General features: G+C 29.7%; 1 protein-coding gene across 1 annotated transcript; it reads left to right on the top strand.

The window, feature by feature from the left end:
- Window positions 1-15,100: 15,100 nt before the first annotated feature.
- LOC121127645 (uncharacterized) lies at window positions 15,101-16,140 on the top strand. The gene is made up of 2 exons (XM_040723100.2): window positions 15,101-15,316; window positions 15,377-16,140. The coding sequence occupies exons 1-2, from the start codon at window positions 15,122-15,124 to the stop codon at window positions 16,058-16,060; spliced, it is 879 nt and encodes a 292-aa protein (XP_040579034.1). The 5' UTR covers window positions 15,101-15,121; the 3' UTR covers window positions 16,061-16,140.
- The last annotated feature ends 5,918 nt before the right edge of the window (window positions 16,141-22,058 follow it).

A 22,058-nucleotide genomic window follows, 5' to 3' on the forward strand; every position in this document is an offset into this window, starting at 1 on the left:
CATTAAGAATCATTTTGATCCTTACTAATATAATACTTTCTTTTGCTTCAAGTATTTGTTCAATCAACGTCGTTATCTTAGGATTGTGTCAGTCATTATTTATTCGGTACAGTCCAGTCCAGTCTTTGGATAAGTTATTTGGATTGTCAGGACTAAAACTAATTAAAAATATAATAAATAAAGTGGTTTGATGTCATCAAAGACCAACTTTATAAGTTTTAGGACTGATAGGCAGGACTGAACTATACCAAACCGAGATCTAACTTGAAGGGACTACAGTTTTTTGCTAACTTAATTGTATATCCTAATCTTTCATACAAAAATATCGATTGAAAATGGCCCAATATAAGTTAGTGAATACTTCCAAGCTGTGAGACCTTTAACTATTTAATAAATTTTGTCACTGCGCAATAAGAGCTAATTCAAATTTAAAACACACGACGCCAACTATATTGTATCTTGCGACCTTCCTTTAAATTAATAAATATAGAAAAAAGGCCCAAAATCAATTTCGTTAAATAAATTCTGAACAATGATTTGACTATTCTTAATTTATAGTAGTAAAAAAATTCTTCAGAGCTGTACAAGAGCTAATTTGAGTTCTGAATATACAATTTTAACTTTATTATATGTCGAATACTTCTAAATGCCAGTATCTATTGCTAGGAGTGAGTGATTTCTCCAAAGTATGTTACTGTTAATTATGGAACAGTAATAAGGAATTGCTCACCGATGAACAAGATCATATTTGAAGCAAATGCATCAACGTTGCTCAGAACACGAATTATAATTAATTAAAGTGCAAGAGTATTAGAAAAATCGACAGTTGACAAAAAATTATAGTGTAAATTTGTTGTAAGTTATGAAATTTCCTATACAACAAATATGATATAATATTAATATATTTATTCTAATAAAAATGTGTCAATTACTTTTTACGTTGATTTGTTGTCCTTAGTAGAGTCTTTTATGCAAAAACTCCCTTAGCACGGGACATAATATTTGACCTTTATTTAATAGTTCTAATTAATATATTGATTATTATTTCTAGACCATGGAACTCGTTTTACATCTTTATATACAATGATTGCAATACATTTATGAAGTTACAAATATATTTTAAAGTTTGATGTAACATGACGTACATAAAAATACAAGTTCTATAAAGTTAAAGGTTCTGTTAAATAATTTTTTTTACTATTGTTGCGTGTTTTTATTTCTTTGTGTTTGCTAATTATTTTGTTAAGAATTAGTATGACAAATTATACTGATTGACGTTTCCGACTTATAATGACTTAATTATCTCCTTTAAAAAAATATATGACAAAATTGTTTTCTTGTCATTTTTTTGTGAATGACATGAAAATTTGCACATGTTTATGTTTATATTTATATATATACATATTTTATTTTTAAAGTAGCTGAAATTTTGAGAACATTATGTATACAGTTCAAAAGTGCAAATGTTTACTCATAAATTTTAACAAGTTACTTGAATAATAATGATATCTAATTAGAGCTGTCATCCTATTCATAAATCTTTTGTAGAATTAAAAAAAATATAAAAATTAGTTAGTTAAGGAACTCTTTGTTAAACTCGATGTATACAACGTGTTTTCGAAATAGATTTATAATTAAATTTATTGTTCTGATAATTCTACGAAAATATATAACTTTCATGTTAAATTATCCAAGCCTGGGAAAATGTGAAGAAAATAATGTTTTATGGTTATTTAAGGAAATAAAAAACGACTTGGAATTTTTAAGTTTTTTGGAGCAAAAGTGTCAAAAAAAATGTTTTCACAACAATATCTCATTCAAGAGAGTTTAGATGAAGAGAAATATGGATTTAATTGGAATTGATTAAAGTACAAATCGATCGAGTGAATCTGTTGAAATTTAAAAAAAATCCATGGACATAAATAAAGTCCTCATAGGACATCCTAAACCTTTAATAGATTGTCAAACGGCTGGTCAAAATAAATAATTCTATTACCTATTCTAATTGATCACATAACTATAGTGATGAGAAAATGATAATTTTCCAAATTGGAGTGAACGTAAAAACCATCCTAGAAAATGTCATACAAAATATGGTAACTTAGAGATGACATATTTGCTGAGAGAAATCACTATAATATATACTACTACATTTATTACTACTTGTATCCTGATACGTAGTTTTGTAGTTATCATTGTTGTAGTTGCCAAGTTGAGCGGGCGGTGTTTCTTATTTTTATGTTAAAGTGTAACAATTTATGTACACAAGCTTGTGAACAGAATGCAAAATTGAACGGCGTTCCATGGAACATACATTCAATGAACGAAACGCTGAACGCTAAAAATGAGATTTTAACTTTCCATTCCCATAGGTGATAGTAATTATGGAAGGGGTCCACGGATTAAGTATCTTGGAAACACGGCTATGCAAATTAAAGGTCAATTTTTGCAATTGGGAGGGACCTAAAGCCTCCACCTATGCAGACACCCCTGATATTAATATTCCTGTAAATGTGAATTTACCACTATAAAAAGTACATAATTATTATTTATGTCATCAATATTCAGTTGGCAGACTTTGAAGGCCTTCTTCTCAATTTTCCACCCAATGGAGTAATCCCAGGGATTCAGATCTGGGATTTGAGGGGGTCAAATGCTCTTGGACCAGGAGTTCATGTTGCTACCCATCAACTCTTTTACAATATTAGAAGTATTAGCAATATTTTTATTTTATATCATTCAATAGTTCTAACACCAAAGGAGTTCATTTGAAGTGTAAATAATTAAGATTTCATTAACAGAACTGTATTTGGTTCTCAGAAGCGAGGTTCAGCTGTAATGTCACCTTGTTTTAATTTTTATTGAGGAGAAAATCAAAAAGGGTTTGATGTATGCTGGGACTAGTGATGTAAATGCAGGTTTTTTTGGAATTGGTAATCTGAAGTATGAATTTTCTTTTCATACTGTGCAGTTGTCATTATTATTAAATTCCTGGGTAGTGAACTTCTTTTCCTAAATATATTTAATTATATTAAAAACCTGATTAGACATTGTGTGTACTAATAAAAGACAATGTGTAATTCTGAGGATTTGTTTTGAAACTATAATTGTACTTCCATATTGGAATCATAATAGAATTGGGGATTGACATGGGAGTAATTCTTGGCAATATGCTTGTTTAATTCCTTCTCCACCTCCTCCCTTGTCACAACTGATTGTAGCTGATCTCCTTCAAAATATTCCTCTAATTGTCAGGGTTACCATAATGATTTTTGTATGTTTTTTTAAAACACGCCCATTATACACACAATTTTAATAACTGACTGGGACTATATAAAGGGGACTCACATACATACATCTTATTCTTATGCTTACGCGTGTAGGGTTAAAAATTAAAAAAGTAGAACATCTATTCACAAATGTTTAACTACGTTTATTAATGTGGCATACTTCTATTAGTTACCTTATATCTTTGAACTAAGTCATTTATGATATGAATAATTGTCATAACATTAAGTATATGTATTTTGTAATAAACACACCCATCAGTATAGCAGAAAAATCAAATATATACTAAAAATAAGTGAATATTATACGTTAAATATTATAGGATCATGGGAACAACATGGATATACAATAAGATCTTAATTAGTCACTTATTTTGAATATAATGGATATAGAGCCCAATATGATTATTTTACCAACCAAAACGAAGATTATACTTGAATAAGCTTATTTTTGAGATATATATTTGAGTAAGAAATTAATTTATACTCCGGAAATCCAATTTTCTAAAGTATTCCTACTTTCATATTGCTTAAACAGTTTGTAATACAGACCTATAGTAGTTCTTTAACTGATAATAAAAAGATTTTGAAACTTCTAATTGTCGGACAATAATTTTATATGTAAATATAATAATAACGAAAAATAGATTAGTAGATAATTTCCATTGAGAAGAATATCATTAATGTTCTATTTTTATTTATTTGTCCAATCAATACTAAAATAACCTTTTAATTAGCTCTTATGATAAATATTTAGTAATTATCTGTCATTGATTTATTTGTGTGGAGATCATTGATCTTTACAAGAGTAATATTCCCTGATGGTGATAATAAATTTAGTTTGGGAGAGGGTTCCGACTAAATAAGTTTGGAAATTGAATTGCCATTCAGAGATTTCAAAAGACGTCTTCATAAATTCAGAGGTCACTTATATTTTTTCATACTATCACTAATATATCACTATTCTGATGTGTAACAACCTTAAAATCCTTCAGGTCTACTTATAATCTTTTGAAATTGCAGTAAATAAAGTTGGGTATCATTGAATAGTAATAAGTAGGGTCTGTGTCTATCATAGAAGGGAATAAAAAAGGTCTCATGTACGTTGACCCATCCCAAATGTTAACTAGTTCGGATGGTACTATCAAAACTATGGAACTAAATGGTTTTTACAAGTATGGAGGTATACGCTACTCTAGTTTTGGGCAACAAAGAGTGGATATGATCAATGATCTAAAATTGAAACTCAAATGCTCGATAATGCAATGATTTTGAATAAACAACGCGTACACATCCTTAAAAGCAATGTAACAACACGGTACCTCTATGGAGTGACAAAATCCAAGATTATCAAGGGAGACTGTAAGACCTTTCGAATTGTAATCAGAAAGTATTTGCATAAAATAATGGGCCTAATCCAAGATGGGCCTATAAGTTTCCTTGAATCCAAAGCTAAATATGGTGGACTTGGAGGAACCTCAAAGACCAGACCGCATAGACGGTTTTAACTCCTCTTAAATAAGTTTTGGTTTTTGTAGGTTGTAACTGATATTTTGCTTTTACCTAGTGGCTTATATAATAAATATGATAAGTTTATGTTCCAACATTTAAATAATTAGAATCTTCCCTTGTTGGTTCTTATGGGCTATGAATATATACGAACTATGTTGTTTTCTCTATTGTTGCATCGGGCTAGAATTGAATAGATTTGTTGATATTAATTGAGATGTAAAAGCTCTTGTTCTTTTGATTGTTCTTCTTTTTTTTAGTTTTACCCTCTAATTTGATTAACTTAACAATAATAATTAAAAAATTTTATTGTTACTATAGTACCTAAGTAGAGTAATATTATTCAATGAACTATATTTTGCTGAATACATAACTTAATGAATAATCATGTTTGATATTTAAATGTTTATATGGGTATGTTTTTCGATTTTACCAGTCTTTTTTTTTCCCTATCCTTTAGTTGGATTTTTGCATGGATTGTAGAACACATTTTGTTTCTTTGTTTTTATGTGCCATCCTACAATGTGCGTCTGGATTTCCATCAAATGTACACACTCTTGGTAATTATTCTGAAGTGCTATATGAGTTGGACATTCACATCATGTGAGCATCATCTTACACTTAACATAAGGACCTAGAGTTTTGATGTGTGTAATTAAAACATTTTCAGGTCGACAACTAAATAGTCAACATATTTCATTGAACATTAAAGAGTTAATTAGTTAATTAATAAGGATACAATTAGCTTGTTATATAAACACATGAGTAGAAATGACCTTCTATGGCAATATAAGCGTCTCTACATCAGCAAATGCATAATAGTGTCTTACCCTGGTATAACGAGGATAAATGACATTGTGATGCCATATTGATTTAGAACTATAAACAACATGAAATTACATTTCATCAATGCCTTCGGGTTGTTTCTTTTTTTTTATAGAATTGTGTAATTAATTTTTTCTACTTAATTAATTTTTGTATCCTACATAATTATTTTCTTGCTAGTGGATATTATTAAACTAGAAGTGTGTGTGCTGGTATTAATTTTACCACAATTTATAAGTGGATTTTAAAATGATATATCTAATTATTATATGATTCTACTTGTTTTACGAAAATAAACGTTGGGGGAAAGGGGGGGGGGGAGGATTCAAAACTGAATTCAGTTAGGTCACATTAAAATTTCGGGATGTGATTATAAAAAGCTTTTGTTTTATGTTTTAACCCAACCCCTTTATAAATAAATGTAATTGGGAACCCTTCTCCCTATGTGTTTGAAATTTTGTTAGTTTTCACCGACCTTTCTACTTTTCTAGATCAGGAGCTGAATTCATAATTTTTTCCCAACTCCTCAATATGGAAGATGAATCAGAGTTGACTTAAGGAGGAATTGACTCAATCATTTCAATGAAAGAACTGTGGGCGGAGAATGATAGCTCTGCTCTCTCTGTTCCTCACTGGGTCTTTTAGTTCATGTTTTTTTTTTTTTTTTGTCTTTTTAAGAAATGTCTTCATTCTTATAAAAGTATACAATGATTCCGTAGAAGATCAGGAGTAATTTATGTATTCCTGAGTATAGAAGCAATGATTATCGAGGTCATAAGTCACTATGAAATATATGGATGTGAAGGAGGATCTGCAAAATCAACTATGCTTCTATTAAAGGATATGCGTTCACCAACTGAATTACAAAGAGGCAAGATCCTGTAAACAGAACAAGGAAGGATTACAGGCTGTGTGTGGTTAGGATACCCAAATAGAAAATTATTATTCTGAGGAAAGAGCCGGATTGTTATATCAATTGCTTAGTACGAAAGATCCATCTAAATCCCTTTGAATAAAATCTCTTTCCAGGCAGTTCCAAATCTTTTCTTCTCTCGCTTCTCTTTTTATACAAAGTTTATAAATTTAAAATTCATACATACACACTACAAAGGTTTTGTGAAAAATAAAGAAGTTTTAAATCCCCCTCATGCAATGAAACTTTGTCTAAGCCTTGGTCCTTCTATATCACGACTTGCTTTTTATCTACTCTCAACTTCTACTGTGAAAAAGGATAGGAAAAGTTTAAAAAAATAAATATCTTCTTTATTTTTCTTGTTGCCAACTGTTAATTATTATTTTCTAAATAATAATTAGGTATTATATATGGAATTCATAATATTATCAATGAATGAGTATTAAATGACACCAATTCCAAGGGAAAACCCTGAATTCCTATAAATTTATAAAAAAAACAAATTATATACTATGTAATACCTTTTTCAAAGAATATAAATACATATCTCGTAATATTACTAATTCAAGTAATAAGCCTCGATAATTTTTTTCTTCGGAAAATTATAGTTAAAGTTACTAATTTCAATCTCAGCATCTTTTCTCATCATTGATTTTTCGGATAGAAAAAATGGTAATTGGAGTAGAAAGTCATATTTTACTTGAGCTCTAATCAATACTACTATATTTTCTTTGTGATTAGTAGGATATTTAAGCAAGTGCTATAAATACTCAGCCTCCTTAATTGCAGTAACATCATTCTTTGGTGATTTACAGGTAAGAAGTGTTTAGTAAAACCATAAATTATAGAAAATTACTACGAAGTCAGAACACTTTTTCAATTATATTTAATTAGATATTTACTTTCCGAATTGAATTTCTCCTGCATATTATCAACATATACTTTTAATGTGGAAGAATTTATCTCAGTAAAAAGTATTTCTAGTAGGCATAGAACCAAAAGAAAATTATTTTTTGAAGTAGTTTAAACAAGATTATATATTCTTATCCTCGAAAATGAATTAGTTATTAAAAGATGTGTTATTACGTACGTCAGCAAAGTTGAAAGAAGGTTATATTTTCCTCAGTTTGTTTGTCATTCACGAGACTCACATCAAAAGTTACAGATCAATTTTGATCAAACTTGGCCCAAAGAATGGGTTACAAACTATATGCTTAAAGTAGGAGGCCATTAAATTTCGAGAGGTCAAGGTAACACAAGACGTAAAAATACATATTTGATCGTAATTTTGAAACAAATTGACATGCATAAATCAATTTGATTTTAGTGGAGGTTTTCCACTCTAGCAGGTATCTATTTTAGCTTAAAACTGTATTTAAAATTATATTTCATTGTGAATTACTGATTTTGTACAGCAAAATCTAATTTCTCAGACAATTTCAAATAATATTTATAAAAGAATGAATAATTATACATTTCAATACATATTCATTCAATTTTTGAGAATAGATTAATCGATTAAACAATATTTTCGTTTAAACAAGATCCAATAAATGTATCTAATTATTATTTTAAAGGAAATGAAATGTTTTCAAAAAACAACAACAAAATATATATTTGAATATTTATACATATCAGTTAATCTTTACTTTTCAACAGTCATCATTGATCAAATATATACTTAACATAAATACAAATACAGATGCAAATTTAACATCACATCCAATATATAGAAAAATGGTAGGCACGTGTGTTGTCACTAAATATAACAAGGAAGATCAATTACAGTGTAAAGATAAATTTCAACTTAGAAATTCCTCACGTAGTCGTGTGTCATTGACTCCAAATACCAAACATATAGTTGTCAAGTTGTGTTCCAAAAAACAGCCTTGTGCCATTCTAATTTTTAATCAAGATACCAAAAACGGAAATGCTCTCCCCTATTCCGGTTTCATCAAAATAAATTGAACAATTTTATTATGTTCTTCAACATAAAGCGTGTCACCCCCTAATAAATGGTGTTATATTTTATGGAAACACCCTTTTCGTTAGTCAAAGTCGATATTAAGTGGACATATTCTATAATTGACCATGATTTAAGTTTTTTTTGGTAATCTTCTCAACGAGACATTATAGAAGTAGGATAAAACTAGTAAAAATTAAAGTAAATTTGAGAAAAAAGGTTTTTACGTCATGCTCCTTGAATGCAAGGTTCTTATTCTAGATTGATCATGATCGTATCCATTCTTTTAATTTAATTAAATAGACAATTCAACTAAAAAAAAATAATTTGTGTAAAATTAAATGAAGTATCAAATTCAAATCAATAGGCAATTTTTAAATATCGTTATTTGTTAAGAGGCAGTCAAGTTCATCGGATCTCTTTGCTCTGAGTGGAGGGTGAGCTTCTGAAGACTTTTCCTTCAGGTTCTCTCCTTAGAGAGTATCTTAATTGACTCAAACTCAATTCCATGCTGTTTGGGGTTCACAATTTCACAACGTCCCCCTTCTTATTCGAAAAACCTATTATTTGTGTATCTCATTCGAAGGATAAAATTCTCATTAATGTGGTTTAGTCAAAGAAGTCTTTTCTTCTTTTTCTTTTTTGTATTAGAATTCCATTCTAATAAAAGAGGAATACATCTTTTTGCATTCAAATAAAACTTTTCCTAATAATGGCAAGTTTAAAATTTTGCAAATCATATTCAAAAATATGTTTGAAAGTCTTATTGCTTATAATGTGCATGCAAAAGTAATTTATAAATGGCTTTAATTGTTGATAGGAACTGAAACCATTTTTGTTTCTACTGAAATCCTTTATAATTATTAATAATTTTTTTTGTTGATATATTATCGGATAATGTACGGATTCTAAAAGTTCTTCCTAAGTCAGGATAGACGTCAATGGGAACTTGACGGGTCTCATGATTAGAAGTAAGTGCTTTAACTTCAATGATTGACGACCAAATGGCTTCTGAATTTGAATATATCATTCTTTTTTTACATAAGCTTGTCAACATCTACATACTGAAGCATAAACACCTCTTTTATAGCAAGAGCCCCATTCTTTATTTTTTCGATTGGTAATTATCTTGTGTCGGCTCATTACTTGGCCTTCAAATCTTCTGCACATATTTTTAAGGTAATTCATATTGTTTTTTGTTTGTCTTTCACTTCAATAAGTAAATTTTATTTTGCAGATTCTGATGTAAATTTGGAGTCTGGTGAAGCCAATAGTTTAATTAAAATTGCGTGATTTTATTACTAAAAATAGTTGGAGACAATGAGCTAAAAAGATTGACAAGTATCTGTTTAAATAATTTTTATATATAAATATCTGACAAAGATATGAAACATTTAAAAAAGTTTTATCATATACATGAATTAACTTAAGAAAATCGCTTTTGATTTTCGACATAAGCATCTCCTTCTATTAGTCATTAATTGTATAAGTTACCAATGACAGAGTTTTGGAAGGTATAATTGTCTAAAAGAATATATGTAAGATTTATGAAAACAATATTAAGAACAAATTTATTTTTAAAAACAAAAAGGATTTCAGAAATATCAACACTCATTATCATTTATTAATGTACTGTCTGTACATTATTATTTATATGCTGTCAAAATATATTTGGGTATAAGTGTTGTTAAATTTTCTATTGGAATTGAAAAGTTGTTTTTGAAACCATACAGATTTCTTCTTCTCTTATTGGATTGAACTAGGATGACTGATAAGTACTTTAACCTTAAGAGCGCTCACTATTAATAACAAACAAAATTCATTACCAGCGTTTTTATTTTATTTAAATTTTAACATATACGTACAAGAATAACAAAAACGAACATAAATAGTGCTTATGTATACATGTACATACCTGCAATATTTCATTAATACTACTAAATTGCATGTATATTATATATGTGCATCATTGAGCACTATATACAGTGAACCCAGTGACTTTTTGTCATATATTCAGACAAAAAACAAAACAATTGCTTCATTAACGAAGCTATTGTGTATAGTGAAATGGAAATTTAAGAAGATACATTTATAAATAGATCAGAAGCAAGAGCTTTTTTTAAACTTATTTATGTAGTATTACTTTCAATTTTCTTATTATTTTTATTGAATAAAGTCCCCATAATACTTTTAAAGCATTACTTAGCTTGAACGATATTTTTTCCCATCAAAAAGCAATGTAAAATTAAAAATCAAAAGCTATCTATTGAAGGTTTGTACCCAGGTCTAGGCCACTGAAAATATAGAGGAAAAGAAGCGTGCCGTTACATGTGACGCCATTGAAATACATAATTGATTTTGATTGTAGCTGAATAAAAATAAAAGCCAAAAATCATCTTACTCAATTTTGAGCATAGTTTGAGACAATAGGAATGGAGGAATTGTCTTAATGCTCGCCTTAATCAAGACGGTCTCGAAAACTTTTTTTTAAGAATAAGAATTCTGGTTGGAGATAACTCTCATTCATCTTCCTGGGAGTTTATGCACCAAAAATCATAGACTGGTTTTTAAAAGACAAGTAGTGGAACTTGGGTCTGTAATGGACGAACGAACTGAAATATTTCAAGAGATAGTTCAAAACATGGATAAGGAATGTCAAATTCAAAAGCAATTCCAAAGCAACTCTCAATTTTCGGATATTGAGAAAATGAATATGTAATGAGTGAGAAGGAAGTTTAAGTTGATCTGGAGACATTTTCAGTTACTCATGGTTCTAAAACAACACACTCAACAGAAATTTTAAATTTCAAATGGGATACCAGCGCTCAAGACCTATCATAATTTACCTGATTGATTAAAAATGGCTTAAAAATACTTATTCCTCACTCGCAGCCATGACGTGTATGAATAACCATGGAATTTCAGCATCCTCTTCATGGATTTTACATCTATCCAAAGATGGCCTGATGATTTTCTATCCTTGAGCCAAAATTGGATGATATTTTTGTGCATTTCATCAGGATGAAATTGATCGAAATAAAAATGACTTAACTTCCTTAATGTCCGCAAGATTAATCCTTCAGAATGGCCTGAAGAAGTCCTAATGAAGTTTGCATGAGTCATTATTTTTAAAAGAATATCTTCACTCAACATGAAGATACAGTTTGAAGCTGCTTCTTACAGAATTTTGAAACTTAAACAAAGAGGTCAGTTTATTTATTAAATTATTTTTTATTTGTTTTCCCAATAGTACATTATAAGTCCTACTGAAATCATCTTTGTAAACTTTATTCTTGATAAAGGTTATCAATATTTTACGTAAATTATAATAAAAAATTTATAAATTATATTTATTAACTTTATTCTTGTCTCTAAATTTCCGTTTATATTGTTCTTATCAATATATGTTAATATCTTTTACTTAATTATAGCGTTAAGATATTACTTAATCGTAAAATGATAATCCCTCCTCTATTCCAAGACTCCAGTTGTGCACCTAGAAATTGTTGACCCATGGGTTGATTAATTATACGGAAGGATCACCAAGCAGGTTAAAAACCACTTCTATCACTTCAAAAAACATTTAGGCCTCCACCAAATACTCAAAATGAGCCCCAGACCCATGGGTTAATTTAGGCTACTGTAAAAACACCAATCAGGTTAAAAACCATTGGCACTACTTCAAAAGCATATAGGCCCCTTTCAAGCACTCCAAAATAAACTCTGGGCCATTGGTTGATTAATTCTACGGAAAGGTCACCAAACAGGTTAAAAACCACTGTCACCACTTCACAAAGCATTTTAGCCCCCTCCAAATACTTCAAAACGAACCCAGGATCCGTGGGCTTGATTAAAGCCATAGAAAGATAATAAGCAGGTTGTGTGCCTACCGTATATAATACCCCCATTATATGACTTTATATTAAGTATATTTCCTTCTCTAGGAACGACGGAGCTACACTCATTGAGTTCAAGTCTCTAATTATTAAATATCCGCAGGGGAGAGGAGCTCCTCACTCCAAAACAGTAAAAACCTTTGATCAATGCTAATTATTTATTTAAAATGCAACATATTTGGACTGGTATAGTCCCCCAAATTAAAATGTCAGCACTTTAAAGGCTCTCAGTTTGGAGTTTATTTGAATCAAAGAAAAATTGAGTGTTTGTTTTACATTTAATGCTTTATTTTATTACTTTTTAAGTTATTCAAAAAATAAATAAAAATCCCTAATTAATGCAATATGGTATGTGCAAATTATATTTTGAATCAATTCTAAGCCTTATTAAAAGCTTAATGCATTTTTAAGAAAATATTAAGTCTTTATATTACTTTAATTTTTACTATTAGCATTTAAAAAAAAACTCATTTAACTATTACAACATATGAACACTGGATATATTGTTGATCCCCTTGCTTGATAAGCCCAACGATATAAATTGTAGGAGGAGGAAAAAAAGTTTTGCCTTCAACTTTAGCAACTAATAAGTTTTCGTTTTATTTATGTATTTATCTTTTTTTAGCAAGAAAATCGAAGAGACTACCTTTCCTCTCAAGCTTTTAAAATAAAGCTAATATAGATAATTTAAAAAAAACAAGGATGAGCCTATAGTGTTGTGTCAATTCGAACAATTATCAACTCAGTTCGATTTGACTAGAGTCGATGATTTTTTGAATCAATTCAAACGATGTTTCGATTTTCAAGTTTGAAATAACCCGAGTTGACTTGTTGTTATTATCGCTCAAGCTTTTCAAATATTATGTACAGACGTAGCTCAATAAACAACGTGTTGGAGAAAAATCATTGTATAGACTTGATTCTTTGACTACGATTTGGACGACACCAACATACATGAACTTTTTAAGAAAGACCTGATGGGTTTGTCATATAAAAACTGACTGGACAATTGCTTTTTGAGGGCACAATGAAAAAAGGTTGGATTTACCTCTTGAGTTGGTAAAAAAAAATTATTGTGGAAACGCATCCAATCCTTGTTTTCACGTACGATAAGAATTTTACCCAACAAAATGCCTTTAATCTCCAAATTAACTGAGTATAGAGCAAGGTCAGAATCAAGGATAGAAATAATAAAAAATTGCATTGGTTATGCTCTGAGCAGGTGTTTTAGATGGGGAAAGACGCTATTGGTCTTTATTCGATCTGTTGTCTTGGTTAATGCCAAGAACTAACTGGAGGATGCTCTCGAGGCTCATGTCAAAACCTGAGACAAGCAAGAGTTTGGGAAACAGCTTTGGACCGTCCAGCAGGATTAAGCCTCCTTCAAAACACACTGCATTGATCAGGTAGGGCTCTCTCTCTTTGCGATTTTTCAAACTTTTGTCAAAGGAAGAATGTCCTCCCAGCTCTCTGGACTTAAATCTTATGCACTACACTTTAAGTTCTATTCTTGAGGCAAAAGTTATAAACCTTATCAGAATTGTGATATTATCCTAATTTCCGTACAGACTGTATATTTAGAGTTTTTTAGGGATGTTCGTAAGGGATTTTCCAATAAACCACAATTTAACCTATATAAAAATAGGACCAAAGTAGATTGTATAGATTTTTCTTTAGGCATTATTATTAGACATTTTTTAGCAATTTTAAAGATTTATATTAAAAAAACAAGATAGCTATGTCCTATGAGGTAATGTTAAAAGTTGTTGCTCAATTTGTTTCCTTGAGTCGTCTTAATATGAAATTTCATAGATATATGAAGAATATAATGATAAATACATAACTTGTAATATTTTTGTTTTAGCTGTCGTTTGGTTACGTCGTAAAACCTGGTAATTATACATAACGGCGATTAAATCGTAATTAAATGCTGCTATAAGTTTTCGGTCCCCACTCTGTATTCAGAGGCACATGAATAAAGTCGTTTTTTTCTATAATAATAGCATTGAAATAATAAAACAATGAATATATGTTTGAAAATTAAAATGTTAATAAAGGGGCGGTGGGCTTCTTAATTTTTATCATTCTTTCTTTTCCTTTTCTAATTTATCGACTAAAGTAGACACTAAACGAATCGGTTTAAATCAACTAACTCAACTGAAGACAACACTATAAAGAATTCCCAAAATTAGTTGGTAGTACAATTTGCAGATTCTACCCAACTAAAGAATGAATAATTAGAGGGCGAGATATAATACAGAGGGCTACATAAGAAAAAAAGTAATATTTAACAAGATAGAAAGTAATATAAGAGTAAATAAATTAGCTATCTTAACACCTGTGCTGGTAATGAAACATTTTACAAATCATTCACTGAGACATAAATAATATTACAGTGTTTTCAGTTTTTTGCTAAACGATATGGATACATCATTTACATATCTCAGTATGTTTCCGGCAACTCGAATGAGCCTGAAGAAGGAATCATATATGATCCTGTCGCTTCAAAGCTGTGTTTTTCCTCGGCCTCTTCTCAGGATGAGGAACAATCCCAGGTGGAAGAGCAACATGTCTTGCAACTTTTTTTTTTTTTTGTAGATAATCATGGATCCATTAATACACTACAAAGTATGTAATATAATCATGATAATCCTTTGATGATATAAATGTCTTTTGAAGTCATGAATAACTCCTCGGTAGTCTATAAATTCCATTGTATAATATTAACATGGCCAGGATTAGTTTCGGTTTGTCTATGCTGCTCGCATTCCTCTTTCCAGTTTGGGCACAAAGTGGTTTGAAACAAGACGAGTGCCATGCATTGGATGGAACTCCTTGTCTTCAACCCACAGAATCAGAGGTATTGAAGTACTTTCAATACTATGGATGGAACTCCACATGTTTCAAGTATAAGGGTAAAAGGGTAAGATTTTGATCTTTCAGAGTCTCATGATTTTATTATACACTATTCTATATTATAAAGAGATGCATGATCCAAACTGGACGACTCCGTCTCTGTTCATGTTCAAAGGAGTGCGATTGTGGAGGCATTGAAAACGATTTGACAAAAAAGTCAGTGTTTCGAAAGCCTTTTAATATGAAAAAGTATGGGAGGAAAAGACGAATCAATTTGAAATCTAGATCGGCTCAGGTTCCGTCTGACATTGGAAATACAAATATTAAAGGATTTGAACAATGGCAAATTAAAATTGAGAGAAATGAAAAGGGAAAGACTTCATGCTATATCAGCAATCCATCCGAGGATAACCCCAATAATGGTCTCCAAAGTTCAGAAAGTAAAGAAACTCATCTAGACGACGATTTAAAAAGAAGTGAGGATTTAGAAGAACGATCCTTATTGAGTGAAACCTCTCCAGAAAATCCGATAAATGACCTAAACGAAATTGAAAATGTGGGGGCTAATAAAAAAACGAGATTAGTGAGTCCAGAAGCATTAATTCGAAATCCATGGTTACAAAATAAATGCAAGTGTACTTGTGAAGCAGATCACTTTATGAATGCAAGGCCTCTAGAAAGGAATAATCAAAGGCTATCTAATTTGGAAGAAGACACAAATGAACACATAGACGACTATAATTCCCAGCTTTTATACCCACATATCCATCGACAATCATTAGATAAAAAAAGTGGATGTAAATTGCAATGACAATGAGAAAACAAACGAGATTCTAAGTCGGTATGAAGAAATCAAACGGATTTTAAAGCAAAATACGCCAGAGCCAACAGGTAATCTATTGTAATTACAGGGGAGTCCACAGGATTATATATAAATGTATTTTTTTTTAATGGAGGGGAGGGGGGCTTGGTTATTAGAATTTTTTTTGGAAATAAATCCAAAAGTTAAATTGCAAATATTACATTTTTGCGACAAAACTTTATAAATCCATAGTTATTTACAGAAAATTAAACTTTTAGGAAAATAATTTGAAATAATAATTTAAATTTATATTGTTAAATTTTTTTAAATAAAAATTTAAAACATTATATTTTCTAGTAAAAAAACAAAAATTCCTTAATTTGGCGGGGGCTATACCCCCTTCAACTCATCCCCTGCGGACGCCCCTGAATTACCTAAAACCCATTTTTATTTTTATTTCAAAGCTCTGGGCCTTCATATTTAATTTTAGAAAAGACAAATGATGATGAAACTTCGGATCGTGGAATGTTTTCCTTTGTTGGTACTCTAAACAAGACTGTAAATACCAAACTCCAACATCATCATCATAATTTTCAAACATAAAGTACACATTTTTCTTTAGCTAAGGAATATAAATGATGTTTAATTGCTTTTTTTTTTGTTCATTAAAATGAACAAATCCATCAAAGAAAAACAAATATAAATCCAAATTATTCGACTCCAATAATTAAATTGAATAAATTAAATTATATAAATGGTAACCATCATAAATAATTAATTACACGAACATAAAATGAGGATTGATCAAAGGCTACTTACAATTTATTTTACATATCAATTTATTATACCTATTTATGAATCCAAATTAATTATAGAGCTATAATATAATTATTTAATGAGAAAATCAATATGAATCCAATATATTATATACATTGTATGTCGACATTAGTTTTGACATATATGAATGATTATAAGATTTTTCAGGGATTTTATAATTTAATCATCATGGTTGGAGTTGAGTCGTTTGTAACAAAAATACTACTTTTAAAAATTAGAATAGAAAGAAAAATAGTTGTGGGGTGTGCTTTGTCTTCTTCTTTGTTCATTATTTATAAGGTGTGGCTGTGGTGTTAACTTATCCCTCTGAAAAAAGAAACATCGTCTATCTTTGTTTTATATAGAATAAAAAATGCATAATGAAATAAAAACATATATATGATTGTGTATATAATGACAATACTTTCCATTCACTCTGCTATGTTAACAAGGTTCTTAATTCAATAGTACCAGATGTCTCGCTCCCACCTTCTCCTATCGCACTTTTTTTCGTTCCGAAGATATGAACTCTACAGATCGGTTACACAAAAAGGAACATGACAAAATATTTACTCTATATATTAGTCGTCATAATATTCCCATCTTCTTTTTTATAACTTAATATATTAATTAATGTACTGTGAATGTATCATTTAATATAGTATCAATGACATTTTCTTCCTTCCAAACTATCGTCCTTGGAGTTTGCAAATTGCCAATCGGTGTTGGAGAGCAAGATTATGATAGATTTTAAAATTAAAATCCATTCGAAGGGTCCAAGAAATTGTTAAAGGTATGTAATCTTTCAACTGTGAAAGTCCCTTTTGAAACTTTCTTCTGAAACTTAACTCCTGATTGTCGAGCCAAAGCAATCAAATCACAACGATTCTAAGAAATTGAAAGAATTTTAAAGAAAAGAATTATCGAATAAATTAAATAATCCCCATGGAGGGCACAGTTCCTTGTTACTACAAACGATCGTTATAGAAACAACTTATGATAGATTATTCTCAAACTATGAATAAATAACAAACTTTATTGGATGCTTATCTACTCCTGAGGATTGATGATATGTTAAATAAAATTGCCGCTAGACATTCGATGCTCAGCAAATTGAAAAAAAAAGGAGAAGATTTTCACAGTATATGAAAAGTGTTTCCCTTATGTTAAGGATGAGAAGATTAAGTCAAAGTTGTCGGGATTTAGTATTACTAGATGTAGTCCATTCAAAACGTTCTTTATACAATTGTATACCACAAGAAAAAAAAAATCTTATCAAAGATGATCGAGAAAAGGATCAACAATTCCGCCTTGGTTAATGAATCCTGGAAAGATTATATGCAAAGATATGTACCTAAAAAAAAGTACGAATCTTTGGTTGACCAAGTAGAAGTTATCTCAACAAATCCTGATTATACTATTGCACGTTTTTCTGAAGGTGATAGGAAAAATATCTCTTTAAAGGATTGAGCTCCTTACCAATAGACCTTGATAGATCTTTTTAATGCCTCTGCAAAAAAATTACAAATAGGAATTGATAAAATACAAACGGAAGATCTCAAGTAGAAAATGACAAAATAGAAGAATAAACCCTTAGTACGGAATCTGAGTTAACATATATTCAATTGTTAAGAAGATCAAATCATATCAAAGATCTCCAGATTATTTAAGATATTAACTAGGAAGGGGTGAATGTGATAAGTATTTAAATTTTTCCGCTTATTTATATGATACATATATTACATATTGCCTAGTTAAACACAAATATTATAAAACAATAAACATCGGCAGATCATGTGTTATTAATATAAGTAGATTACAAACCTTAAAGGCAGCACCATCAAATGACATTGCTTACTTTTTGAGGTTTTTCTTTTTTTTTGAAGAAAAAAATAAGTATATTTATAAATGCAATTTTTTTATCGTAAATGATTATGCAAAATTTAATCATTTTTCTTGTTATTTTTTTTACTTTGTGTAAATTATTATTTTTTTAATAGTTCTAATTACCGTTTTATAATTTTTTAAAGATCATAAAACGTCAACTTCCGGATATCTGCCGTAAAGTACGGGTATTATCCTCTACACTTTAGGTTTTTCTCTATCTACTACCAAAGTTTTATAAAAAATTTGCACTTTCAAAATGTTTTTTTTGTAATCAAGAACTTAGTAGGCTACAAGACATAGAAAACATATTTTTATATAAAGCTACGACTATATTTTTGTGTCAGTTACAACTTTGTGTAAAAATAAATTTAGCTTAAATTGCTAAAATACATTCAAAATTGACTTTTTAACGTTTGTGTTTTTTAAAAGGCTATTTTATTTTTCAGCTTTCAGACATCTAAGGTAAATTACAGGTATACTCCAAAAACTTTAGTATTTTGTCAATAAGGTGTCTAAATTTTATAAAATTCTTTCAGGTGAAATATAAGTCTATAAAAACAATGGCAAAATACACAAATTGCGTTAAGAATTACTGCTGCGCCCACTGTATTCTCCGTATCTGGCCACCAGCGACTACTGCCTCTTCTCAGAACTAAAAAAAAAAATGCTCCAAGGAGCAAGATATGGATCGAACGATGAGGATATTGCCGAAACTGAAGCTTACTTAGAGGAACTTGACAAATCTTACAATAAAAATGGAATCGAATTGTTAGAGAAGCCCTGGACGGATTGTATCGCTTTTGAAGGAAACTATCTTAAAAAATTAAATTATGAAAAGTAAACTTCGTTTCAGTTGTCAGCCTTGGAGTCTTATTGACCAACCGGATAGTTATCCCCACCAACAAAGTTTTGGTTTTGCGTCTATTGGTTTCTTAGTCACTAGAATTGCTTCGAAAGTTCCTTATGGATATTGATCAAATTTATTACAAAAGATTTTATACAGTCACAATAAGAACTCATTTAATTTTGAAAGGTCAGAATCAAAAACGCTAAAAGTTACATAACTTTGGAACAAATTGAGATACATAATACAAATTGATTTTAGGCAAGATTTTGTACTCTACCGAGTACCCATTCTAGATATTTATTGTCAGCTAGGTAACTCGTCATACGTATAGAAAATTTTATTAGTAGTGTTGAATTGGTCTGAGTACTTATTTCTTAATCGGTCTATCGCCCACTCCCTTTCAGTCTTTTTTATCGGTCGGCTCCTTTTTACCATTCAGCTGTCATAGGTACTGATACGCCTGCTATCTTTTTATTTTTTACTCCTATATAGGATTAAGAATATAATAACTAAGAAAATAATTCATAATAGCTAGCACATGTAATAATAATTTTTAGCTACAAACTGTTACTTCAAACATTAAGTATCTTGTCTCTTTGGAAAAGGTTGTGTTGAACAGCTAAAAGGAAATAGTTAGTATCTACGTCATTTCAGTTGTTGTTGTTACCGTAAAAGAACCTGAGTGATAGTCTTTTTAGATCGATCCAATACTACTTATAAGTAAAGAAGGGATCCATGTAAAGAAAAAACTAATCATAGCGTTCAGAAAAAGAAAAAACGTTTGATTCTCCCTCATATTTTGTTGTAATTTGATTTAAAAATGCATAATAAATATATTTATATATAATTTTAAGCCAAACTGTGATAGTTTTCTTGTACAAATGCTATTCGAAATGTAGAACGTTCTATTTTTTCTTTCAGTAGTTGATTTGCTCGCCCCATAATCATATAGTAGGCTACTGATATTAACTAAGGTCTAAATTCAGTAGTACTATAAGTCTGCTCCCCTCTTCTCCCCCTTTCTTACAAAAATCCCATCTCTACTTATTATTTATTACATCGTATAACTATCATAATAAATAAAATTATAAAGTAGCTATAATCAAAGTTATTAAAATTTATGAAAATGAAACTTATTTATAAATCAAGAAATCAAGTATTGACTGTTCTTAAAGTTTTTTTTTCAAAATTGTTATAAATTATAGATATTATTTATTAAGTAGTATTAATTTATTGAACTTGACTTAAAAGTTGTGTTCACAAATTTCCAACATGTTTTATACGTGCTCTATTGCAGTGAGAGGTTGTGTGTATTGTTGTTCCTCGGTTTGAGTGCATACATAATGTTCAGAAGCAATATTTACAACTCCTATAATTTTTGATCCGTTTCATTTATTGTTCATCATGTTAAGTATTTTATATCCCAATTATTTGCTTGATACCAGCCACAATTATTTACTACGTATAAGTAACTTATAACTACATATTGCTTAGATTAAATCTATATTTATAGTCTCTAGACTTAAATGGCTCCATAGTTATTATATAAGACTCAAAATATAATATTGTAAAATTGTTAGTCGGAGTGGGGGATATTCAAATAATTTGAGTCGGAGTCAGACATTTGATCTCTATGAAAATACAGGTATTAACTGGTAAACTGTAGGATTTTATCTATCCAATAGCAAAATTTAAAATAATCGATCGACCAACATTGGTATTATTAGACTTCTGAAATTGTGTTCCCAATGACTTACAAACAAAATATGAAATATAGAAAATACTTAGTTACGTTATCTATAAAAAGTTTGCTGTCCTACCATAAGGAAGTGGGTTTGTATGTTATATAATTTTATTTTAATTTAAAATTAAAATTGTTATATGCTATTTATATTTATGTAATATATTATAATATTATACCTGGTATGTCCCTGGTAAAAACGCATAGGCTATTTATTTCAAAAACGGAGACATATCTAGACTTTAGAAATAAAACAAAAAATTGTTCAGAATTATATGTTACGTACCTAAGACAATGTTTCATTCTAACCAAATCATATTCCTGGGCTCTGGAGGGTAAGTTTGCTTTTTGCAAATAAGTGGTTTAATTTCATATAAAAAGACATATTCACCGTGTCTCAAAGTTTTTTAAGGGTATAGGGTGTGTATTCGATTACTCACAAAAAAAAAAAAATACAAAAACGTATTTTTGTACAAACGGAAAAAGGGAGATCGTAAATTGATTAAGATATAAAAAAGGGGAAGAAGTGGATTATTAAGTTTGTCTTATTATTGTTAAATGAAGAACATGTGTCGAATTATAGTGAATGGTGAATAGGGATGAAATAACTTCAAATCTTGTCTATCGACATGTTTTACTAAATACTCGAGCTATTTAAAGCACTCATAAATTAATTCAAAATAAAATATGTATAATACGGTTAGGTCCTATTACTA

This window comes from Lepeophtheirus salmonis, chromosome 1, assembly GCF_016086655.4.
Source record: "Lepeophtheirus salmonis chromosome 1, UVic_Lsal_1.4, whole genome shotgun sequence".
NCBI classification, from domain to species: Eukaryota; Metazoa; Arthropoda; class Copepoda; order Siphonostomatoida; family Caligidae; genus Lepeophtheirus; species Lepeophtheirus salmonis.